The following is a 26464-nucleotide window of genomic DNA, read 5'->3' on the forward strand; positions in this document are numbered from 1 at the left end:
GCAAGAGGGCTGGGTTAATACCCATTGGTTACTCCTCCCACACCTTCTCTTCGGAAACTGAATTAGAATCAGGGCAAACATTATTTGGCGGTGGCCACTTTAGGAGGAGTTCATTCCTGCCTCTGATATTCCACAGGAAATTATGCACCTCTAAGTGTAAGTCTTTACTTTTCTCTACATTGAATTTTATTTTGTTCTATGGGATCTATGAAATCCACCACCATCATCAGAGGGGCACTTCAGCTCTACAGGAGATGGTTGCTCCATAAGATGAGGTGAACCAGTTTTAAGGAAAGATGGAGCCTCCTCATGGTCTCAGCCTAAACTTGTCCAGGTCTTTAGAGAACCTGAACCGAAATAAACAGCTTATACCCTCACAGATCTCACCTACCATGGCTTGGGGCACATAAAAGATTGAACCCAAGTAACGTGTCTGTCTTCCTGTAATATGCTGTCCTCAAATGAATAGATTGTGTGATGGCCTGGGAAACACAACATGGAAAACATAGTGGCTGGGCTCATGCACGTCCAGAAGCTTTCTGGCCTTTGTGACATTCTTTTTATTTATTTATTTAAGTTTTATTAATTTTCTACTATTACATTTAATTAGTACTTAATAAACATCATCTGGATTATTTTTGTTTGCTTAACAGTACAAATTATATTCCTAACCTTTACCCTTTTTTCCAGCCATTGATAAAATAAATTCCATTTTTGATAGTATTCTGCATCTTCTTTCTGTTTGATCTTCAATATAAGTCTGTCGATTTCTGCACAGTCCAATATCTTCTTAATTATCTCTTCATCTAGTGGGGTTTCTTCATTTTTCCAATACTGAGCAAATACAATCCTCGAGGGTGTTAATACATGCAATATTAAATATATACTTTGTTTATCAATTTTTTCTTTGTTTATCAATTTTATTTTTTCTAATAAAAAAAGTTAAGGTTTAAAATCTACATGCTTTCCTAACATCTTTTCTATGTGTGTATACATACACACACACACACACACACACACACACACACACACATTTGTTTTCGTAGATTTTCACGGGTGTAGGTATGCTGGTCTTGTTGTAATCAGGTCTTTTCCCGTGTAAGATTGAGGTTGTCTTGGCAATGCTTTAGCGAGGTCTCACTCGCCATCTTCAGGCTGGGTTTTGGGCTTAAAGTGTGATCAGAGCTGCCGTCTTTCTATAAATCTTGCTGTGTGTGTGTGTGGAGTGCTGGCTTTGTTTCAGTAAGTGGAATGATTGGTTGTATGGTTGTATCATGATTGGTTGATGGGTGCTGGCTGTGTGTCTATTGTTGTTTTGTGTTTTAACGGCCTGGGTGGTGGGTGGGGCTCGTTTGTTTGCAGCCTGAAGATGGCGAGTGAAACCTCACTGAAACGTTGCCAAGACAATCTCAATCTTACACGGGAAAAGACCCGAATACAACAAGACCAGCATGCATGCATGCATACATACATACACACACACATACATACATACACACACACACATACACACACACTTAGAAAAGATGTTAGGAGAGCATGTGTCAGCCTCTGCTTCGCTGCTTGCTTTCGGCTGCCATTGAAACGGGGAGGGGGGCATGGTATTTTTGTGGGGAAGTATTCAGTACAGGAGTGATTGCAAAAAGGGAGTTGTTCTCACCATCTACTGTGCATGCTGCAGATAGTGGATTTGCCAACTGTCCGGCATACCAACCTGATGATGCTTTTTGAAGATGTCTCCCACATGACACCTGAGGGATGTGCGAATTGGACTATGGGATGGGATTACCAGGGGGAGGGAGTTGGGTCACATATTGATGTAGGATTCAACCACACACAGGATTTACCAAGTCTAGCCTGAATCCCTGAAGATTTCTCCTTTTTGTTATATTTTTGTTATATATTTCAAGTGTCCACATCATCAACCGAGCCTTTTTTTTTCTTTGCTTCCTGATGGCAAACAGGAGAAGGTGCCAGCTTCCAACAGCCTTGAAGAAAGAGATGATGTCACGGCCTACTGGTGGGGCGAGTGGTCCAAGTGGGCAGCCTGCACTCGGACATGTGGTGGAGGAATCCGCTTCCAAGAAAGGCACTGCCTGCAACAGAGGTAACTTGGGTTGCTTCGTCCATCCATCATGGCTCACTCTAGCTGTGCGCAGCCTCTTCCTGAATATGTATTTTGGGGTTCATAGCATCTTTGCATTCAGAAGCAGCTGGAAAGATGTTGCACAAGGTTCTTGCTGTTATACAGGTCAGTCTTTTAACAGAATAGAGTTGAAAGGGCCCTTGTAGGTCATCTAGTCCAACCCCCTCTGCCTAAACAGGGGACATTACACCATTTATGACAGATGGCAGCCCAGTCTCTTCTTGGAAGCCTTCAGTGATGAAGCTTCCACAGCTTCCAAAGGCAAGCTGTTCCATTGAATATAGAATACCAGAGTTGGAAAGGACCTTCTAGTCCAACTCCTGCCCAAAAAGGAGACCCTGTACCATTTCTGACAGAGGGCAGTCCAGTCTCTTCTTAAAAGCCTCCAGTGATGAAGCTCCCACAACTTCTGAAGGCAACTTCTGTTCCATCATTTGATTGTTCTCACTGTCAGAAAACGTTCTCCTTATTTCCAGGTTGGTTCCTCTCAAATATTGGAACCAGTTTCCTTGCATTCACCCCACCTACCATCTGGGTGTCCATGCCCTCTAATAAAACTGCTGGCTGCACAAATAAGTTCTGGTCTGCCCCATAGCCGGAAAGGGTTAGGTTTCAGGTTTCAGCTTCACCAGGAAATGTGCACCAGGAAATGGACCTGCTTTCCAGCCCTTGGCTTCTGTTCCTACAACGCCAGATAGGAATGGAAAGACTGCTTGCACCCATGATCTGATCATGGATCTTCTCATGAATGAGGATGCAAACCTGGCGTGTCTCACCAAAGCCTGACTGGGCCTCTCAGAAACCTGCCATCCCAGATTTCAGGTCCTGGTTGAAGTATTTTATTTTCATTATTTTAGTTTTTAGTTTTACTTATGGGACTTATACAGTGACTCTAGCCATCTCATAACTTAAAAGTTAGTTAAAATATATCCTTGCCTCCCCCTCCCCCACAACAAGGCACCAGACCAAAACATCATGAACACTCAACCCTCCCATCCTAGTCAGTGCTTGGAGGAAGAGCCCACCAGAAGGCTCACTGCAGTGCAAGTGAGCTGCAGTTGCTGTATCTGGGTCCTCCTGGGCCGTGGGGCAGCTGGGGAGGATAACTGATTGGGCCCCCGGATGGTGGGTTAGTCTCTCTGGCAGAGGGAGAGGCATCTCCTGCCTTGGAGGGGATGGGGGGATCCTCTCTTTAATTAGGGGGTTGCTGTCCTCGGCCCAACAGCTTTCAGCTGGTCCCCGATCTCCCCTTTGCTGAAGGAGGGAATGGATGACCCCGATCCATTTCAATCCAGTTTCATGTGGGATTGAGGTTCTCATCCCTGCGGTATCCTTCTGAGCACATCAGGTGCTGGCCTATGTAGGTAGATACAGGTGTAGCCTATATTTCAACTGCCCCGGAGCCTGGTTCCTTGAGGGATGGTCTTTCTCCTGTGGGGTCCGCCAGCTGATTCAGCCTGATGTGGCCTGGTCTCCTTCAGTTGGGAGTCTGTCTGTGGGACAGGACCTCCCTCTGGAATATGGCCCAGGTGCCCTTCTTGCCTTTGGGAGCTCTGGGTCTCCCCCTGGCTCAGGCTTAGGGGGTGAGAGGAAGCCCCCTTTGGATCATGTGGGCTCAGTATTTCATTCCTTCCTGATTTTCATCATCGTCCTCATCTTTTTTCCTTTGTTTTGACCTGCTGCTGTAGACCAAAGCAGAGGAGTTAAAAGTCAAATGCTCCTTTAAACACATAAAAAGAAACAAGCTCTTTTTCCAGTTATGTGCTGCAGAGGAAGAAAATTCTGAAAACAAAATGTTAATTAGGCCTCTTTTGTAGTTATTCATACAATTGTGGTGTTCCTTCCTGAACAAAGCAATTTAGATAACAGTGCTGCATCTTAGCCATTTAAGAATGGGAGGGCTGGGGACTTCTCTGCAGGACCTCTGAGTCCCTTAAATCCCGAGTTTCTCACACAGAGAAAGCCCCAACTCACTGGGGCCATGCTGGCAGGATAAAATAAGGCATCTTCTCTAACCAGCAATTGGATTGAAAAACACTTTAATAGGAATGTGTTTTTAGCCCTGAAATAGTTGTATGTAACTTGCAGAAGTGATAAAAAAGGGAGATGAGCTCCCATGCATTTGTTGCAGCCAGCTTGAGAATTGTCACTGCTGTTCCTTTTTATTTAAAATGATTTAACAAAAATTGAAAATCATACCATCTGTCCTTTTATGTTTAGAAGGAAGCTGGCAACAGGATTTCTTAATAAAACCTGCAATGGGATGCCCAAAAGATACCAGCTGTGTGAAGTGCAGGTAAGAGAGATAAGGGAGATAAGGGAAATTCCACTCTCATGGTAGATGGCCTTGAAGATGCCAGCGCTTGCACGAACTGGATTCCAAACTTCTCTGTTCTTTCTCACGTGTCTATTCCCCCTTCCCAATTCCCCTCCATAAAGGTATACATCTTAAAGGAAAGAAAAACAAGAAAAAAGAAAGAAAAGAAAAGAGAAAAGAAAAAAAAAGAAACCACTCTTTGTGTTGAGCTCAGCCCCCCATCTTTATCTATGCTTAAATAGTATAAGTCATTCTATCTATATTTTATTCTCGTCTCTTACTTCTTTGTTATTTACCCCAACCTTCTGTAGACTCTCCCGTTCCTCTTCCTAAACCTTATATTCAGATAAACATTTATACAGATTTGTGTAGGCATCAATATACAATCTAACCAAAAATAATCCCTTCCGATAAAATTTAAGCAACGTGGTTCATGCCACATATTCAAATATTACTTTACAGAAGAATAATCAAACTTTCCCTTCTAATAAAATTTAAACAGCGTAAATAATCTTTCTTAACCTCATTTTCAAACAATAATTCAAAATAATCTAACCAAGCTTTCCCTTCTTAGTAAAGTTTAAGCAGCGTGGATCAAGTATTACTTTACACAAAAATCAGTTTACATTCTATCTTAAGATAATCCCAACCGACTTTCTCTTCTAATAGGATTTAAACAACGTAAATCATTCCGCATGCATTTTACCCTCATCCCTTGCTTGTCTGATATTTACCACTATCAGATTTATGCAGACATTAGTTTAAGATCTAGCTCAAAGTAATTTCACCCAACTTTCCCTTCTAATAAGAATTAAATAGCATGGATCATTCCACATATTCAAGTAATACTTTCAACAAAAGTCAGTTAACCTTCTGTTTTAAGGTAGTCCCTTCTAACAAAATTTAATCAACATAATTCATTCCGCATTCATTTTACATCTATCTTAAGATAATCCCAACCGGCTTTCTCTTCTAATAGGATTTAAACAACGTAAATCATTCCGCATATATTTTACCCTCATCCCTTGCTTGTCTGATATTTACCACTATCAAATTTATGCAGACATTAGTTTAAGATCTAGCTCAAAGTAATTTCACCCAGCTTTCCCTTCTAATAAGAATTAATCCGCTTTTTCTACCGGAGAGAGGTCGCAAACCCCCATTCGGTCCACAACTTTGGCAAATATTTTAAAATGTCTAAATCCTCGATCTCCGCTTTTCTGCTTCTCCGAGGGAGGAAAGGCTACCCCCTCCATCTTGCAGCCACGCGGCCTGCCACTTGCCTTCTCCTTCCGCTTGTCTCTCCTCTTTTCCAAGTGAGTCAGGAAGTCCCGCCTTCAAAGTCCTACAATAGAAATCTTGGGCCTCCGAAACAGAGTTAAGACGAAATCTTTGATTCTCAAATGTGACCGTAATGCCGGCTGGGGCCTCCCATCTGTACCGAATCTGTTGATTTCTAAGTTCTTTAGTTAAAAAGGCATAGTCTCTTCTTGCTCTCAACATCTGGAAAGGTATTTCTTTGAAGACAATCAGGTCCTGGTCATCAACTCGGAGACTGTTATTATGAAGCTTTTGCACAATCGCGTTTCTGGATTCTTTTGTGGAGAAATATATAATTATGTCCCTCGGGAGCTGTCGCTGTTCCGCTACCAACGAGTTCTGGCGATAAATTTTCTGAATCTGCCAATCAAAGTTAAGTCCCGGGCTTCCCACCGCATGGCTAAAGGCTTCAGCAAAGGTCTGTTTCAGATTCTCTTGCTCCTTTTCGCGGAGTCCTCTAACTCTTATTGCAAATGCCTTCCTATTAAAATTTATCATCACGAGCTGTTCTTCGGTGTCTCTAATTTTTTGTTGTAATATTTGAATATTAGTAGTCAAATTAAAATTAGCCTTCTCCAAGCTTTCCAATTTATTCTCTATTTCAGCAGAATAATCTGACAGGGCAGACACGGCTGCGAACGTATTTGCCTTCATTTGGTCAATTTTAGACTTTAAATCATCATATAGTTCCAATACAAATTCCTTGATTTCTTGTTTAAAATCATTAAACATTTGAAAGAAAAATTCCTGTGTTAAAAATTCTCCAGTAGAGGGCATAGGAGACAAAGGCTGTGATTCCAGTATAAATTCTTTAGATTCTTTAGGCACATTTGTAGCAAGACGCTTCTTTGACCTGGGTGCCATAATAAATAAGCAAATAAGCAGCGCTTTCGCTCCCCTCTGTTTCCAAAGAAAAAGAATTTATTTTGTTAAGGAGCGATCTGCAGGAAGGTGAAACCGGCTAAGTACATCCCCTATCAATCACCAACGGAGAGAAATCGCCATTTTGAAGTCCGTTTAGACAAAGAAGTCTCTAAGGCAAATGGTGCTGGTATTTAAGATAGTAATAAAAGCATAAATCTCACAGGAGTGGGACCCGCCCGTATTAATCCTGGCTTGAAAAAACTTTGCTTTGTCCTGGGGGGGGGGCTCGCCTGTCTGGGGCTGCCAAAAAAGGCAGCTGAGAAGAACTGGCTGGAGATAAAAGCTCCGCTCCCGCTGGATCTAATCTCTGTCCACAGCCAAAAAAAAAGAGAAAGGCTGTGGATTACGAATAGACCCTAGCATACAGAGCTACTCCCTGCCCCTTTCTTAGCCAAAAAGGGGTGATATCTATGATCTTATTTAGATATACAGACCAGATCTCTGAGAGGAGCTCGGTTGATCCCTCCTCGGCAACAGGCCACGCCCCCTGGAAACCCATAAAGGTATACATCTTTATTGCCAATTTGTCTGGTTCCCCCCCACCCCCATGTCCCCAATTGATGGAAGAATGCCAGCAAGACACCAAGTTGAAGGTGTTGGATCTGACATTCCCTATTTTCTACTTAGTTGTAACTTTGGTCATTAAACAAATGGTCACGTGTCAAAGATTACCTGTACTAACACTTCCCTATTTAGAGACTTTGTTTGGCTTTTGACTGGAAGGTGTGGATTCTTTGAAGCTACAGAACACACAAGCTGAGAAATCTCTTGCATCCCTTCCCCCCCTTTAATTGTGATGCGCAGGCTTGGTTTTGAAGGCAGGTGGGCAGCGTGAGGAGCCGTCAGGGCAGTGGCTCCCTGGGCTTCACCCGGACTTCTCTTCCTTCCAGCAGTGTCCTCCAAGTGGAAGGAGCTTCCGGGAGGAGCAGTGCTCCTCATTCAACTCTCGGGTCTACAATGGGCACACCTTCCACTGGAAACCTTTGTATCCAGGTAAGCAAGTGGCGGGTTTTGATCTTTGCAACAAGAAGCATTGTTAAAATGAACAAGGCTCTTTCCTGCTCTAAGAAAAAGGAAAATCTGTGCAAGATGCCATGTGTTTTGTTATCTTATTTGTTTATTTTAAGGATTTATATAGCTATCCATTTTGTAAAATACCACCACAACAGCAAAATAGTAAGACGAAAGAGGCACCTGATCTCACATCTCCATCCATTCTTCTTTGCAAGCCCTGGCTCCAACCTGCTGTCCCAGCACCTGGTAGGAAAGGTGCTTTCAGGAAGACGAAGTGGGTGGACACTGCCAATTCTCCAGGGGAAGAGTGTCCACAGGGCAGTGGTAGCTAAAGAGAATAGGGCTTTCTTGGAGCCCTTAGATGAGAATGTTTAAGGGAAGGAAGTGGAGCAGGCCCACCCCATCCAATCTGGAGGAATTGCCAGTATCCTCAGGGAAGTCTGCAGGGGGTTTGCAATAAAACTGGCTCCGTGCCATTCATTAATAAGCAAACCTTTGAATTGCACCAGGAAAGAATCTCATACAGCAGTGATGCCACCTGGGCAAACCAAGAGGTGCCCAGCACTGCACCAGCTGCCACATTCTGGACCAGGTGGGAGGTCTTAAAGGGTGGAACAACAACCAAGAGGTGACACATGAGAGTCCATGAGGAAGGCCTCCCAGTCCAGGAACAGGTCAAGTCGACACGGGATGTCTCTGTGCAGAGGCTTCAGTCACAGTTGCTACCTTAAAAGGGAGCAGCAAGAGACCCAGCTCTGCAGTACCCCACATTAATCTAGGAACCCAGGGTTAGACCTCAACCATACACCATCCCTGGCTGGAACTAAACCCCCCCTCCCAGAAAGGAGGAGAACTCTTGCAAAGCACTGCCTGACTTCACAGCTGGTCAAGAAGGTAGCAATGGTCAATGGTACTGAAAGCTGTCGAGAGATCCCGTGTCAGCGTTCCAAGTAACGCATCTAAAGAAATCAGAAATCAGAACCAATTTTGTTGTATTTAAGTACAATAACAATAACAATAGCAATGAAGGCAGTCTTAAATGGTAGACTGAGCTTAATCCCAACTGCAGGGGCCCCAGATAATCCACCTCATTGAGGGCTTCCTGGAGTTGAAAGCTAACCACTCTCTTCCTCACCTTAATCCTGGACAGGAAATAGTGGGGACTCAGTGGAAGTTGTCCAATATAGTAAGGTCGAAAGATGGTTCTTGAGGAGGAGATGAGCCCCCACAACCCCCCTTCAAGGTGGGCACAACCACTCCTTCCTGCAAAAAGACATTGACTGCCACTTGGACCCAACTACAGTATCCTCCTCGGGGGCCTTGACCAACCAGAGAGGGTATGTGTCCAGCACATAGGTGACTGAGGTCACAGCCCTGAGGACCTTGCCACAATCTGTAAGGATATGTGGGAAAGACCTTGGGAGACTGAGATGTTCCCTAGAAAACAGACCGCATAGCCTGCAGCTGGAGAGGCCAAAGGGCCCCTTAGTTGCCCGGACTGTAAAGGAGACAGCAGGAGAAAAGTACTTTCAAGCATTCATGATTCTGTTTATGTAGCTTTAAAATAAACTAGAATTAGCTCATCTGGCTGTTTCTTGTCTGGTCTACCTGGCAAGGCTGACAGGATTGACTGATGCAAAGTCCTCCTACTTACGTTTTCCATGTATCAGACTCAAAGGAGCTTTTATAACACTGAGTGATTTAAAAAAATATATATTGGTAATTGCCCTGACTCTTTAGCACCTCCGTGTCTCCCTTCAGATGACTATGTCCACATCTCCAGCAAGCCCTGTGATCTCCACTGCACCACCACTGACGGGCAGAGGCAGCTGATGGTCCTGGCCCGAGATGGCACCTCCTGCAAAACCTCTTCGTTCCTAGGGGTGTGCGTGTCTGGAAAATGTGAGGTTGTTAAGTGTTTTGGTTGCCCTCTTGCCCGCAGAATTCTTGCAGCTGCTCCGGCCGCCTCTCAAGGCACTCTTTCTTCTGCTGCTTCTAGCCCATCGGATGCGATGGGGTTCTGTTCTCCCCCCACGCCCTGGATAAATGCGGGGTCTGTCAAGGGAACGGCAGCAGTTGCACTCACGTAACTGGGAGCTACCGGAAGGGAAATGCTCCGCTTGGTAAGGCAAGAGGGGGCCTTGAGGACAGCCTTGGCCCTGAGCAAGTTCAGCCTTGGGTAGGGAAGCCAAGCGGTGGGAGGGTCCCCTCCCCTCCTTCTGGTGATTCTAGCCATCACTGGTGATTTGCTTCTTCCTCATCCATGGGCTGTTCTGCAGGATACTCTTTGGTGACTCACATCCCTGCTGGAGCAACAGATATCCAGATAGTCGAACGGAAGAAGTCTGCTGATGTTTTGGGTTTGTATTATACCTGGGACAATAACCAGTGAAACCCTGATGTCTTGCGTTGTTAGGAAGCAAAGTATTTTCATTTTGTAACCTAAATCTACAGCCTACCCTGGCTTCATGATTGTAACAATTCCAAATTCACCCTGCCTGCTTGCTTGACATTTGTCTTGTTTCTGTGGCTTTTTCTCTTTTCCCTTACCTTCTCTTTTCTCCTCAAAAAAATAAACTGCCTCCCAACTTCCTCTTGCTAACACTGATCACGATGCCCTGGTCACAAAGCAGATTCTCACAGTGGGCTGGGTAGTTGGGGTGTTATTTCATTCAGGCCTGACCAGTGGCTTTTACACAGAGTAGCATTGAAGAGTCTGTGACCAGAGCAGAAAAGAAAGTGGGTGTTATTTCAATAACTCCTACCGTACAAATTGCGGCCTCTTGTTTGGATTTTGCAGCCATTGCAGATGAAGGTGGCTCTTACTTCTTCAATGGGGATTACAGAGTAGACATCCCCCAAAACTTCAATATTGCAGGGACTGTCTTCAAATACAGAAGACCCATGGACATTTTTGAGACCGGCATAGAATATATTGTTGCACAAGGGCCTACCAATCAGGGCTTAAATGTCATGGTAAGTTTTGTTTCTTGGAACATATGAATACCTTTCAGTGCATGAATGTCGCCCATCTTGTTACCAGTATGTAAACAAAGAAAATACATTGTAAAATCATAAAGTTGGAAGATACTCCAGAGGTGTTCTTGCCCAAACACCCAGTGATGGCAGCTTTAGAAAGAAAGCTATTTCACTGTTTAATAGCTTTCACAGTCAGGAAATTTCTCCTTAATTTGATTTTGGATCCCTCTCTCTGTAAAGCTTCCACAGACCAATTCTTCTCCTACATGCTTGCATTCCGCAGAATAAATCCAACTTCTCTTCCCTCGGAGGGTACTTGAGGCATCAGAGGATGGTTATCATGTCTCCCTTTAGCTCTCTTTAGATTAAACAATACCCAGTTTCTTTACCTATTCTTCATAGGATTTAATCTGAAAGCTCCTTGTCATCATTCCTGAGCCCATGTTCCAGAATCCTTCTTGAATTGTGGGGTCCAGCATAGATGGGGCTGTCAGTACCTTCAAAGGGAGGCTGTTCCCTAGGGAAGGCATGGCTCCTAGGATTCACCAAGTCGCCCTTGTTGACTGAGGAGACCCAAAACATGTTTTTGCCACTGGATCTGGTACAATGGGTGGAAGCCCTGCGGGAGAGACAGTTTGGCACAGCTTGTGATGGCCTAGGTAGTTATGACTCATGTAACACCCTTGCCAAGGAAACTGAGGGTCACACTCCATAAGGGATGCGGTGTCAACTTTCTGTTGGGGTGTCTTTGAAAGGCCTCCCCCCTGTGTAACAGCCTGCCCTGGTATCTGGATCCCTCCCCTTATATTATTCCTTCAGAGACTGGGATAAACCTGACTCTTCAGAGGAGCTCTGGCGGACCAAGGAAAGGTGGGGTATTAATTACTATAATTGACTGCTTGGCATAGTTTTACTCTCTGTGGCTGTAGCCACTCACAGTCAGTAGGACAGCAGTGATATATAAACCTGATCAAAACTAAGTAATCAGCCCAAAAGCCTTTAACAGATCTTGCCTTGAGGAGGAGCAGCACTCAGGGGCCCCTCAAGTACCCCCAGGATGCACCTTAGGTTTCTGGAAAGTGTGCAGAGAATTAATCCCCCACCTTTCCTTGGTCCTCCAGTTCTATGGTCTGTGATCCTTCTTGTGAAAGGACCGAGGACAAGATAGGTTCACCTGAAGGCCTGTCCAGGTCCTCTCAAGGGTGGGGAGACATTACAGTGTAGACATTCTCCCTGATAAGCCTGTCATTCTGCCTCTCCCAGTGATGAGAGAGAGGATTGGCTTTTGGGTCTGTGGCTTTTGGGGCCTTTGAGCTCCTGCCTTAAGAGCTGTGTCCCCTCCCTTGCTTTACATAACAAGGATGTGGCATTCCCCCCCCCCTTTCCTTCAGGTTTGGAACCAAAATGGTAAAAACCCATCAATTACATACGAATACATCCTGCAGACAAGACCTTATTTGAAAAAGCTGCCGCCACTTTACTACGGCTTCTCTGAATCAAATAGCGAAGAAAAAACTGAGTATGAAGGAGGATTCCTTTGGGGGCTCACTCAGCTCAATGCCAGCCTGCTGGCCACCGTCTCCCAAGAAAGAGGCCATCTGGAGAAGCTGCTCTTTGGCCGGCAAGGGCGAGGGGACAACCTGAAGCTGAGCAAGATGCAGCAGACCAATGAAGTTTACCCCAGGACCCCTCTTGAGTACGGCCCTCCCCTCCCGAGCAAACCCTCCATAGGTGAGTAACCCACACCTGAGGACAGCCTTCTTCTTGTCGAGGTCCTGCCTGGTGGCCGCTGAAGCTCTTGCGAGAAAGGCCTTTTTCCAGCAAGACCTTCAAGCTGCCCTTTTCATTTCCATGGCAGTAAATTTCTGTGAGCTCTCAAGCTGGATGGCCTTTGAGAAGGGAATTCAAGTGACAGCATCCCACCCAAATGCCTGTCCAGCCTTCACTTGGACAAACAAACAGGGACTTTTAGAGCTTTGGAAACTGTTTGGATTGATGTGGCCAAAAGTGTATTTGCCTTCCTTGCCACCATATTGCACAGCTGGCAATTCATTTTGCCATCTACTACTGTTCCAAGGTTTTCATGAATCGAGGCCAAGGGTTTGATTTCTGTTTTCTAGTGGAAAATATTCAACATTGTTCTGTTTCTTTCAATTCATTTCTTGAAGGTGGTGTTTCTCAGCCATGGTCACTTTGTGTCTGGACTTTTAGAATTTCCCAACTAGCATGAAACTCTGCTCTAAGCTATCCAGATTGCTTTGAATTCTGTTCTGTCTTTTCCGGTATTAACCCAATCACTCAATTTATATATCTGACAAGTATTCCCTCCATCTCCTTATCCAAATGATTAATGCTTGAAAAGTAGCCCTGAGCCCTGGATCATCTCGCTGGATGCCTCTGCTCAGATTGATGAGAAACAATGGATAAGACTCTACAGTTGTTGAGCCATCCATTCAATTATCATGCCATCCAAATCTTATTTATTTTTCTTGCTAATCAACATGCAGAAATACAAAGAGGAGTCAGACAGGGCTGTATTTGTCTCTGCTATTGTTTAATATCTACTCTGAGTCAATTTTCAACGAAGCCATGGAAAACATCGATACTGGCCTCAAAGTTCAGATCAACAATTTAAGATATACTGTTATACAGTTCTGCTTGCCAATAAGCACGAAGACCTTCAGCTCCTCATCAACAGAATCTCAGAAATATCTGAAAAATATGGCTTGAAGCTGAACACCTCAAAAACCAAGATCATGGTCGTCAGCAAACAACGCATTAACTTACCACTGATAAATTCAGAACGAATACCACTAGAAAAAGTTGAAAGGATCGTGTACCTTGGTTTTAATTTACATAAAAGCTGAGACATGACCAGTGAAGTAAAGACAAGGATAGGGAAAGCTCAAACAGCATTCTTCAAAATGGAAAAGGTCTCCTGCAGTCATGACATAAGCCTAAGATTGAAAATGAAGCTTGTCAGATGTTACATCTTGTTTCTGAAGAGAAGGCGTGGGAGGAGTAACCAATGGGTATTAACCCAGCCCTCTTGCCTATAGGAGACTGAGGTAATTTTTTGAAGCCACACCTACGGCTCTCCTTTGACTTCCCCAGATTAACCTCAGTCTCCGGCCTGAAAGGAGTGTTACTCTGACTCTCCCTTCTTTTCGTAGACTTAGGAGTTTTCTTTTCCGCTACATTCTTCAACAACAAAGGATTACCTGAAGAAATCTTCTCTCCATCTCACCACTCCTCTGCTGTGCTCCACGCCGCCGATCCAAGCTTCGTGCTTGCCAGCGCGTGCGCACGTGCCCGTGCAACCAGCTGGTCGCGTAAGAGGGGTGGAAGCCCCAAAAATCGCAGGGGTGTTAAGAGAGGCCGCGTGGCATCCGGAAGAGCCAAGGAGGACCTGCAGGGACCGAGGATCCATCGAGGATCGTTCCAGCATTCCCCAGCTGCGTGAAGAAGCCCGGGCTGCAGCAGTGGTCGCCATCTTTGCCATCGCCATTTTGGGAGCACATGGGTGAGCGCGTGACCAGCGTTTCCCCTACGGACGCCGAAAGCACTCACAAGGCACCAGGAAGCCAGAAGAGGCTTCCTTTAGGCTCTACCCCGCCGGTGATCCGGGAGGTATTCCAGGTCTGTGCCTGCCGGCAGCTGAGGCCGCAAACCAGCGGCAGAAGATCAGAGAAGCGGATCCAAGCCTCGAGGGCTAGAATCTACCTTTGCAGCCGGCTTCAGAAAGGAGGAGGTTGGCAACCGTAAGTAATGGCGGAGGCGACTAGGAGAAGGGATGCCAGGCCCAGGGCCCCAGGGGGTGTGGACCCAGACGAAAGAACCTCCAGGGGCGTTTCCACGGTTCTCAGGGGGAGATCCCCAGTGAGGAGGGACAAGGCCAGGGCCCCCAAGAAGGCAGCCCCCAGGAAGGAGGCCAGGACGACCAGGGCCTCGGCCAGGGAGTTCAGGGTGACCATCAGCCCTTCCCCTTTCAGATCACGATCCTCCCGCAGGCATCCAGCCCGGGTTGAGGCCTGGGCAGCATCTCCAGCCTCACCAAGGGGCTCCCATAGGGGGCACAGTTCTCAATCGCCCCCCCTTTCGCCTGCTCCTCCAGCGGAGTCGAGAGCGGATCCCTTTGGGCGCAGGGCCACCAGTCCAGCCAGGCCTCGCTTGGCTCCTCTATCCCCTGAACCCAGGGAATTTCTCCAGCCTCCAGAGCTCCAGCCTGCCCTGCCTGATATCACTAACAGCTTCCAGGACATGCAGGCTAGGGCATTGGCCCAGGTAATGGCCTCTAGTTTAAACCAGCAGCCTCAGAGCTCCAGGAGCAGGGCCCCACAGGAGCCTCCCAGGGGACAGCAAGAACGCCCCAGTACTTCAGCTGCCAGGGAAGCCAGGTCTCCCTCCTCTTCCACAGCTAGCGAGGCTTCCGACCTGGAGGAGGGAGAATTGAAGGATGTGGGGTTCTCAGAGGATGAGGATCCCCAGGTAGAGGATGATTCCATGGTAGCGGGCCTCTTTCCCCCGTCCTTATTCAGTTCCTTGCTTCGCAAGGCATCGGCCACAGCAGATCTGGATCTCCTACCAGATCCTAAGGCTGTAGCTGAGACATCTGGGGCTGGGAAAGGTAAAAGGAAGAAGGGGCCCTTCCATAGACCTCCCGTGGCTAAGGAGGAGATTCCTATGCCAGAAATGTTCATGGAGGTGCTCAAGTCCCAGTGGGAAAGCCAGGGTCCTTCCCCACTCCAGGGGGAAATGAGAGAAAGTTTTACAATCTTAATCAGACCTTTGCCCAAGCTCTCCAGGTACCTGAGGTGGACAATCCGGTGGCCACCCTAGCTTCATCCTCAGCGGTTATCGCAGGAGACACCGCCAACTGTCTCAAGGCGGAGGACAAGAAGGCAGACATTGTTCTGCGCAAGACATTCCAGGCCATCACCTGGGCCATCAGGGCAGCCGCCTCGGCTTCCTTCTTCAACAGGTCCATGGTTCTGTGGTTGGAGCAGCTGAGGGACAGGATTCTGGCCTCAGAGGTTCGCCTGCTGCAAGACATATCCAAGATGCTGGCGGCAACGCAGTTCTCAGCGGACGCCACTCTGGATGCGGTAAAGTATGCGTCTTGGGCTATGTCTTCCTCGGTTGCTTCTGGGCGCCTGCTCTGGTTACACCACTGGCAGGCAGAGTCCCGGATGAAGTGGCACCTAACGGGCAGACTACACCGGGGAGAAGCTGTTTGGGATGGTGCTGGATCTTATCCTCGTGGAGGATAAGAACAAGCGGAAGGTCTTCCCAACAACGACCAGATGCTCGGACTTCCGCCATGCGCCATACCCCAGGAGGACTGCATACAGACCACCCGACGGGAACAACCAGAACCAGAGGTACCAGAACCCCAGGTTCCACAGCCAGGGGGATAGACAATTCCAGAGGGACAGATTCAGGGGCCAACAGCAAGGCAAGCGGCCCTTTCGAGGAGAAGGCGGTCGCCCCTTCCGCAGGTTCAAGTGATCCATCCCTGGATCACCCCATCGGCGGTCACCTCTCCCTGTTCGTGGATGCCTGGGAACGTATCACCTCGGATGAGTGGGTACTCCAGACGGTAAGGCTCGGGCTACACCTGGAGTTTCGCTCTCTCCCCTCCAGTAGGTTCCGCACCTTCGCCTCCTCCACAGACCCAACCAAACGGGCCCTTAAGGCCAAGGACATTAAACATCTACTAGATATCGGGCCATTGAAAGAGTCCCAGAGGGGGAGAAGGGCTCCGGCTTCTACTCGAACCTCTTCCTAGTCCCCAAGAGTTCAGGGGGTTGGAGAGCCATCCTGGATCCTAAACTCCTTAATTCCAGGGTGGTATACCGCAAATTTAAGATGGCCTCCCTCAAATCCATCCTGGAGGGCATCCGTCCGGGCGATTTCCTAGCCTCTATTGATCTCACAGAGGTATACCTGCACATCAGGATCGCCCCGGAACACCGCAAATGTCTTAGGTTTTCCCATGAAGGGAACCACTTCCAATACAGGGCCCATCCCTTTGGGCTGGCCTCAGCGCCGAAGACATTCACTAAGGTTCTAGCAGCGGCTGCTGGTCATCTACGCTCCCTCCCAGTCATTTTGTTCTGTTATCTAGACGACATCCTCGTCTTAGCCAGATCACCAGAGTCAGCTTAACAGGACTTGGGGACCACCATCAACACCCTCAGGGCCCTGGGTTTCTCCATCAACCTGGAGAAGAGTCACCTGGTACCAACCACCAGGCTCCTTCATCTAGGGTCCATCATTGATTCAGTAGTGGGGGAGGTTTTTCTGTCCCAGGATCGCAAGGACAGCATTGTTAAGATGATCCATGAGGTTTGCAAGTTATGCTCTGCCCCTATAGTTCTTCTTTCCTGGGGAAGTTCATCTCGTGCATAGGGATCGTACCATGGGCTCGACTACACGCCACGGAGCTCCAGTGGTTCCTGCTGCCCCACCAGAGAGCCGGGACGAGCGACGCCTCCTTCAGGATCCGAGTGTCCCCCCAGGTGCTGCTATCGTTTCGTTGGTGGCTGTCCCCAGCCCTGAACAGGGGATGCCTGGAGCATCCGGACCCGAAGTGGCTTCATCTGACCGTCTGGCGATTGAGCGGGAACAATTAAGGGAGGCCCATTTTTCCAAAAGTGTCATCAGGACAGTAGAGGCGTCCAGAAGGCAGTCCACCACCCGCATCTACAACGCTTCCTGGGTGGCCTTCGCAGACTGGTGCCGAGCTAAGGGCCTCCGACCAGCTTCGTCCTCAGTTCCACAAGTCCTGGACTTCCTCCAGGAGGGCCATGAGAAGGGTGTGGCCACCAGTACTCTTAGGCGACAGGTTTCCACGGTTCTTGGGGGTGTGTGAATGCCCCCCCCCTTGTCCCAACATCCGGTGCTGAAACGCTTCCTCAAGGAGGCGGCGAATCTGAAACCCTCAGTGGTCCATCGATTCCCCACCTGGGACCTTCCCACGGTCCTCCAGGCCTTGACGGAAGCACCGTTCAAACCTTTGAGGGAAATTTCCCTCCAATTGCTGACCCTTAAGGTCGTTTTCCTGGTCGGCATCACCTCGGCCAGGAGAGTCTCTGAGATCAACGCTCTCTCCAGCAGGGTGGATCTCTGCACCTTCTTAGATAACAAGGTCATCCTCAGGCTTGACCCCGCCTTCATGCCCAAGGTTAACTCCCCCTTTCACAGGGATCTAGAAATCCTACCGGATTTCTGTCCCCATCCCTCCGGGGAGAGGGAGACATCCTGGCACAAGCTGGATGTCAGAAGAGCCTTGCGCATATACCTTAAGCGCACGGCCCCCTTTAGGCGTCCGGAGGCCCTCTTCGTGTCTTACCAACCTTCCTCCTGGGGAGCTAAGGTCTCTCCGGCCACTATCAGCAGATGGATTAGAGTGGCCATTTCTCAGGCCTATAGGGTACAAGGACTCCAGGTCCCAGAGGGCATCACAGCACACTCCACCAGAAGTGCAGCCACCTCAGCAGCCTGGTCCACCCAGGCCCCCATAGAGGAGATCTGCCGGGCGGCCGCCTGGGCCTCTCCTTCTCGCTTTATCAAACATCAAACAACAGACTAGACGCCTTTGCCTCCGCGGAGGCTGCCTTCGGCAGGAGGGTACTGCGGGGAGTCCTGGACTCTCCAGGGGGCTCAGGCCCATTTATCCCTCCCAGGACATCTAGCTTTGGTATGTCCCATTGGTTACTCCTCCCATGCCTTCTCTTCGGAAACTGGCAGTTGGACTTACCTGAATTGCATGTTTAGAAGAAAGGCATGGGAGGAGTCACTTCCCCCCCATACTGGGCGCCCCGCACCTAGGGGGCCTGAGCGAGTCCAGGTTCAGCTATAACGGTTAGGAAGGATATGTGTTGGCTGTTCTTGTTTGTCCTTCCTTTCAGATTCTGCTACGATCCATTGGTTAATCTGGGGAAGTCAGAGGAGAGCCGTAGGTGTGGCTTCAAAAGATTACCTCAGTGTCCTATAGGCAAGAGGGCTGGGTTAATACCCATTGGTTACTCCTCCCACGCCTTTCTTCTAAACATGCAGTTCAGGTAAGTCCAACTGCCATTTTATCCTGCTCTACGGAGTAGAAAGTTAGTCTCGGACAGAAAACCTCTTGAAGAAACTAGAAGCATTTGAAATGTGGATTTACAGATGGCTATTACGTATAAGCTGGGTTGACAAAATCACAAATGAGATGATAAGCTGCCTCAGAAGATCATCAAAACCATTAAAAAGTGAAAGTTAGAATATTTTGGACATGTGATGTGACGCCCAGATAAATACCTCATCCTTCACTTAATCCTCCAGGGAAAGATTGAAGGCAAAGGAGGTCCAGGCAGAAGAAGAACATCATGGCTTCAAAACCTAAGGGTCTGGTTTGAAGAAACTCAGCAGGATTTTTTCATGTGGCTGTTGACAAAAATAGGATTGCCAACATCTGATGGTGGATATGGCACAAGAAGAAGAATCAACATGTCATCAAAGCAAGAATTGGAGGGGACCAAGTAAAGTGGTCCAATTAAAAATGAAGACTACAGTATATAAAGATGGAGCCACAGAATGCAATGAAAGGGACCTTGGAGATTAGGGCTCCCACCACTCCCCAGTACAGCATTTCTAAAGCATCTTCAATAATATCTGCCAAAATGAATTGAAGCAAGAGGGACTCCACCTCTCCCGACAAGACACTATGCTCCATTGCTGAATGTCTCTTATCACTTAGATAAGAGCAGGCCAGGGATGCTTTGCAAGTTGACATATTCCTCCTATCTCCAATTGAAATCTGCTTCCTCATAACTTTGCACAATATACTTCAAGATGTTAAGGGATCTGAAGCCTAACTATATGATGAATGGTTGACTGAACTAGGTATTTCTAGTCCAATTAAGAGAGGGATTAGGGGTTACATGATTCACAGTTCTACTTTATCAAGATCCTCTTGAATTTTGAGCTATCTTTTAAACTGTTTTTGTTGTTCCTTTATTTGTGACATCTGCAAATATAATCTTGTTTTCTAAACCCTCATTATTATAAATATGTTGAAGTACACAGGGCCTAAAACATAGCCCTGCAATATACTAAGTTTTGATGTACTCTCATTGATAATTGTGTTAATTTTCCATGTGTTTATTTGATTTGATTTGATTAGGGAACTAAAACATACAATGAACGGCTGCAGGAACTGGGCATAGCTAGTCTAGTGAAGAGAAGGACCAGGGGAGACATGAGATCAGTCTTCCAATATTTGAGGGGCTGCCAGAAAGAGGAGGGGGTCAAGCTATTCTCCAAAGCATCTGAAGGCCAGACAAGGAACAATGGATAGAAACTGATCAAGGAGAGATTCAACCTAGAAATAAGGAGAAATTTTCTGACAGTGAGAACAATCAACCCAAGGAACAGAAGTTGCCTTCAGAGGTTTGTGGGAGCTTCATCCCTGGAAGCTTTCAAGAAAAGACCGGACTGCCCTCTGTCTGAAATGATATAGGGTCTCCTGCTTGGGGGGGGTTGGACTAGATGACCTACAAAGTCCCTTCCAACTCTGTTAAGCTGTTAATATCACATATGTGTCTTTAGGTGGCTTAGAGTAAAATAGATAAAATGTGTACTAGAAAAATAAAAACATGTGGCAGTCAAGCATCTTGAACATGACCATCAACAAAGCCAAGAAGTGGGCTCTTTCATACACCCAGATACCCACATCTTTGCACAAAACTACATTTCAATGATATTTTAAAGGACCAGCAGGGTCAGATCTAGTCTGGTGTCAGAATAACAGACCTAGAAGGGACCTTGGAGCTCTTCTAGTCGAACCCCCTGATCAAGCAAGAGACACTAGACCACTTGAGACAATGGGATGATGTTTTAAAGCGCAGTGGTCATGGCAGAAGAGAGCCTCCTTCTGGGCCCTGCCAGCTGACACTCTTTTACTGATGATGCCCAAGATATGCCTCTCCTACTAGAGCAGACAGGATGGATAGAAGCAGTAGAAAAAAGACCATCCAGACCTAAGCCATGAAAAAGCTTTAAAGTTGACAACCAGAATCTTGAATTGTACCCAGAAGCACACCAGGAGCCAAAGTAGTTTATGGAGCAGGACCTGAAGTTCCATATATTCCTCAAGAGCAGCCCACGTAGAGTAATCCTAGTGGGAGGGGTCTAAGGCATGAGCAGACTCTCCCCACTCTCCAGGCCAGGAACAGGCACATCTGATGCACAACTGGAAATTGCACACAAAGCCCTTCTAGCCAAAGCTGGGTCCAGGTGGATCCCCAGATTGTGTGCCACCCCATCCTGAACCAAAGATGGAAGGTTTCCGGTGCCTCAGTGTTGCCTGGGTGAGCCAAAGCCTCTTGCATCCCATCCAGGCCTTTACAGTTCTGGCATTCCTTGGGAGTCTGCTCACTACTTTTTTTAAGGGCGTTGAAGTTGGATCTTCTGAGCCTGGGGGGAGATATGAGCAGTTCTCCTTTCTCTAGGACCCTAAGAAAAGAGAATTGCTTCCTTGCAAAAATCCTACGGCATTTCCAGGGGTTGCAATAAGATTTGGGAGAATCAGTCTCCTTGTTTTTCATCAGCCTCCTACAAAATAAAGCCAACCAAGGCCACGGAAGAACATTTTGGGACCTTGCCATTTTGGCTGAGTTGGTTTTCCAACAGATGTGCAAGTAGTTGAATTTGTCTGTTATTATTGTGTCTTCCTTCCACAAACATTTGGAAATTAATCCAGAAAGACTTTCTCCAGATCATCTGCCTAGTTTGGCAATCTCTAACTCTGCTCTAATAATGTTCTGCTCCCTTCCATTCCTACCCAGATGTTCTGGCTGGACCCTCAGATTCCTGGTCTCAGTGCATTTCCTTCATATGTAACACCATACTTCCTTCTCTTCCGTGTGACCTCTTCCTTTTGAACAAAGTGCATTCTTCGGCTCCTGCCTTCCATGTCTCCCCCCCGCTTCTCCCCCATATTCTGGGCAGCTCCCTGGAATCCTTGGGCCCTTTCTTTTCTTACACTCAAGTGGCCATTGCCCAGGGCCTCCATGGCTTGTGCAGCCCTCCAAATTCCTTGTATGTCACCCCATTCCAGAAGAATCTTTGCTGTCTCGTTCAGGAAAGGGACACAGTATTCCTTGTTAAAAAAAATAACAACCTTGATCCTTTACCCATTTCATCAATCTATTGATGCAATATTTAGCAAGCATGTTTGCCATCCTAATGGCTACTATAGTATAGCAAACAACAATCACATTCTTCGTTGGAGCAAATTATGGACACCTTTTTCACCTAGTCTGCATTTCTATGAATTTTGGCATGCTTTGTTATACTCTTAAAACAGTCTGAAGAGTTTAAATGAAAAAGTTTCTGCTGTTTGTGTTGTTCCCATATTGTGTAAGAAACAGAGCCCTCTGCTGTTAAATTTTCTTCCAAATCTGGATGAGTCACATTGAAGTTACTGGGTCAAATTGGGCCGTGTCCAGAATGCCAGGTTTTCTGGACCAAGCAACTCTAGATTATCAAGTTTTATTTTTACAGCAAAACTATGGGATTTAGTGTGTGAACCCAACATTATCTCTCAGCCTCAGAAGTCTCCATCTACATTATGGAATTATAAAAATTGGATTTACAATCCTTATCTCAAGGGTTTTCTGGATTATCACAGTAGAACATTGGGAGTCTGAGCAGAACTGACATTTTCCATTTCATTTTTTGAATTTGCCCAATTGTTCACTTCAGTTACCTTTGATTCCCCCCCCTTTCATTCCAGAATCAAACACAACTAAAACCAATTATAAGGTGGAAGGAAATGGAAGCAAACTGGACTCCCTTCTCCCTTCCCAAGAGATCCTTTCAGAAAATGCAATCCTCCACAGCTTTGGGGATAAGAGATCAGATTCGAAAGAATCCATCTGGAATAAGACCCTGAATAGTATCTTTTCTCCAGTGAAACCTATCAACACCTTTGGGCCTGAAATAGACGGTCTTTATGTTGATTATGATGACAGTGATGAGCTGCTGGCTTATGTGGCTAATGGCACTTTTATGGAGCTGACCCACGAGGAAGCCAGCAACGCATCTTCAGAGATCCAGCTTTCCAACGCTACTATTTCTTCTGCCATGGGGAACAGAACCCAGAAGACGAGGTAAGGAACTGAGGACGCTTCTTGGCAAGTGAAATTTTGCTCTGATGTTGCTTCTAATGCATTTCAAGATGAAGGCCCGTATAGTAAGTTGGAAGGATACTGTTAGTTAAACAAAAAGAAATTGAGCTGCCTTCCAAAATAACCGTGTGTAAAAAGAGGAAGTTGTTGCACATTTGCCTCAATGGAAACTCACTTCTTTAAGTGAAGACCTTTTCTGTCCTCACAGCATCCTTCCCTCCAGAGAGGCAGAAATCATGGTGTGTGAGAATGGCCTTGAAGGAAGAGAGAAGGAGGGAATGATTAGACAAGCAAGGCAGGAGTCCCAAGTGGTCAGAGAAAGAAGCTTAGAAAGGAAACTGATAGACTTGCATGATTCTATTAATGTAGTTTTACAAAAAGTAGAATTGTCTTATCTGGTCATGTTCCCAGTCTAGCTTACCTAGGAGGTTTGACCTAGGAGAGACTTGTCTTAATACGTATAGGGCATGCCCTCCTTTTCTCCTGGAAGAGGAGGAAAGGACTCCGAGACCTCAAAAGTACTAAACATGGGGATCTGGCAGGAAGAGCTATTGGGCTGATGCTTGCTGAGTCCAGCTCAAAAATCTTTGAACTTTACATAATTTCTCTTCTACCCCGCCTTCATTTCATTCTATTTCTCCTTTTCTTTTTCCTTCCTTTCTTGGAGCACTATCCATTTCCTCTTTTTTCCTGTTCTATTCCTACAAGAAGGAGGAAGGAGACATATGTAGGCTTGAGTGTGTAAACATTTAGTCCCAAAGGTCCTTTTTGCTTCTCATCCAAGAAGCTTCTTCAGCTCTGACAGGATAGTGGGGAATGAATAAACAGTTAATGTGCATTTGGTGTATGAAATGATAACCTCTATGTGTAGATATTATTAGTAGATTAAATTTACATATGAAATGCCTTCTTTTATAGGCAGTTAATTTGGTTTAAGACAGAACTGGCAACCATTAGTTAACAAGTTTGGGCGATTGAACATTGCACAGGATTCATACGTTTTGTTTTTCTCTTTCTTTCTTTCTTTTTTAAATTTATTTTTTTATTCTCTTACACACCATTTTAAGTATACATTCACATAATTGTTTTTCTCTTTCTTTGTTTGAAGAGGAACTTCTTAAATTTAGGATCAATTTCCTTTTGGTAATTATGGTAATTTTGAAAATAAATGAAAAATGCAGGAAAACAACCAAGCTCAGAGAGCACTAAGGACCCCTTGAGTGAAAAATGTATTATACAGATTACAATCAGGTGTTTAATATCAAAACTTTCTTCAAATAAAAAGGAAGAAAGATATACTGCTATTAATGATTTTTCTGGTTTTATGCTGGAACAGAGAAAACAGAGCAGGAAGGTTCTTTTGATAGGGGGTTCATTTGGAATTGAAGCTCTTTCAGTCCCAGATAACAGGAGCCTGAACCAGAATCTGGGTTTTGCATCCCGGCCCTTTTAAGCACTCCTTCAGAAGATGGACACAGTTCCTAAGACATTTGGAGTATGAAGGAGAAGGCTTGCTCTGCAAACCCCAACAGCAAGGCTGGCAGGGACTTATTGCAGGTGAGACTCAGCTAGGCCAGGCGAATTTCCAAGTCCAGCACTCCGGCAGCCTGCATTGCAACCGAGTCAGACCCGGAGAGCACAGAACATGAGGAATCCAAACGTGGAACAAATTGTGGCTACACTGATGTTGGCTTGAAATTGGGAGCCAATTATCAGTCATTTTTCAACCCAACTCAGAATGCAACTTGACTTTGAAAGGGCTACTGTCATTCATTCCAAGTTCCCATCTGCCTTCTTATTATTATTTATTTTTTTATTTATTGTTGCTTATAGGCTGCCCTTTTCCCTGAGGGGACTCAGGGCGGCTTACATAAAATAAAGGGGGGGGGGTATACAGACAATAGACACAACAATACATAGAAGTAAAATAGTAAACAACATTCATTCATCATTCGGGTGGGGGCAGTTATCTTTGTCCCCAGGCCTGACGGGCTAGCCAGGTCTTAAGGGCTGTGCGGAAGGTCTGGACGGTGGTGAGGGTACGAATCTCCACGGGGAGATCGTTCCAAAGGGTCGGAGCTACTACTGAAAAGGCTCTCCTCCGTGTAGTTGCCAGTCGGCATTGACTGGCAGATGGAACTCGGAGGAGGCCTAATCTATGTGATCTTATTGGTCGCAGGGAGGTAATTGGCAGGAGGCGGTCTCTCAAGTACGCAGACCCACTACCATGAAGGGCTTTATGAGTGATAAGTAGCACCTTGAAGCGCACCTGGAGATCAACAGGTAGCCAGCGCAGCTCGCGGAGGATAGGTGTTATGTGGGTGAACCGAGGTGCACCCACAATCACTCGCGCGGCTGCATTCTGGACTAGCTGGAGTCGCCGGATGCTCTTCAAGGGCAGCCCCATGTAGAGCACGTTGCAGTATTCCAGCCTAGAGGTCACAAGGGCCCGAGTGACTGTTGTGAGGGCCTCCTGGTTCAGGTAGGGTCGCAACTGGCGCACCAGGCGAACCTGGGCAAATGCCCCCCTGGTCACAGCCGTCAAATGATGGTCAAAAGTCAGCTGTGGGTCCAGGAGGACTCCCAAGTTGCGAACCCTCTCTGAGGGGTATAGAGTTTGACCCCCCAGCCTGAGCGATGGAACACCGATCGAATTTTTGGGAGGAAAGCACAACAGCCACTCGGTCTTCTCCGGGTTGAGTACAAGCTTGTTAGCCCTCATCCAGTCCATAACGGTTCTCTTGAGTTCTCCTATCCAGTTGAGGAGGAAGTGAGCATTTTGTGGCTCTGTGTGTCACAGAGCTCAGCCCCTGGTGGTCTGTGGTACAGGAACATGACCTTGTCTGGCTCATGTGCGGCGGCCCTAAGACCTCAGTAGCAAATTAAAAGGGCTGTTTTATACCACAGCCCTGTAACCAGAACCAAAGAGGGTGTGGTGTCTTCTGTGACCTCTTTATGTCAGACCAAGTTCAGACACACATTATAAGACTAGTGTCTTCACTCCTAAAACTTGCTTACTTTTATTTTGTTGGTTTTGTTGGTGGTGTAACATATTCTGTGAACTCATATAAGCCTTGCATTAGTTCATGATTCAGTGCCTGCCCCATAGTCACCCAGCTGGCTTTCATGCCTAAAGGATATGAAACCCCTACATCAAAGATGCCCATCTACCACCATTTCCATATCAATCAATCTAGAAACAAATCTCTTTCTTAACTCAAATAGCAATAGTCATAGCCCTTAGACTTATATACCGCTTCATAGTGCTTTACAACCCTCCCTAAGCAGTTTATAGAGTCAGCCTCTTGTCTCCAACAATCTGGGTCCTCATTTACCCACCTCAGAAGGAATGAAGGCCGAGTCAACCTTGAGCCTGGTGAGATTCAATCTGCCAATTTGCAGGCAACCAGCAGTCAGCAGAAGGAGCCTTCAGTACTGCACTCTAAACACTGCGCCACCGTGGCTCTTAAATACTTATTTATTTGTCAACATGTACAAGGTAACAAGTATTAGTATAGACATGGACATTTTCACATGAGATTGGTACAAATAGATAGATATAAATAAGTATAGCATGGCCATGAACACTTA

The 26464-nt window shown here is 46.4% G+C and overlaps 1 protein-coding gene across 5 annotated transcripts in view; it reads left to right on the forward strand.

Moving 5' to 3' along the window:
* ADAMTSL2 (ADAMTS like 2) overlaps positions 1-26464 on the forward strand; it is a 94535-nt gene that overhangs the window by 25236 nt on the left and 42835 nt on the right. For 4 of the 5 annotated variants that reach the window (XM_032232740.1, XM_032232739.1, XM_032232737.1 and 1 more), the window contains exons 3-11: positions 1965-2107; positions 4367-4442; positions 7598-7700; positions 9483-9628; positions 9721-9844; positions 10001-10081; positions 10522-10697; positions 12092-12431; positions 22480-22855. In XM_032232740.1, coding sequence (XP_032088631.1) covers positions 1965-2107; positions 4367-4442; positions 7598-7700; positions 9483-9628; positions 9721-9844; positions 10001-10081; positions 10522-10697; positions 12092-12431; positions 22480-22855 — 1565 coding nt within the window. The remainder of the gene's footprint in view (positions 1-1964; positions 2108-4366; positions 4443-7597; positions 7701-9482; positions 9629-9720; positions 9845-10000; positions 10082-10521; positions 10698-12091; positions 12432-22479; positions 22856-26464) is intronic. The other variant, XM_032232738.1, reaches the window with a different exon arrangement.

The sequence above is a fragment of the Thamnophis elegans genome, chromosome 16, assembly GCF_009769535.1.
Source record: "Thamnophis elegans isolate rThaEle1 chromosome 16, rThaEle1.pri, whole genome shotgun sequence".
NCBI lineage: Eukaryota > Metazoa > Chordata > Lepidosauria > Squamata > Colubridae > Thamnophis > Thamnophis elegans.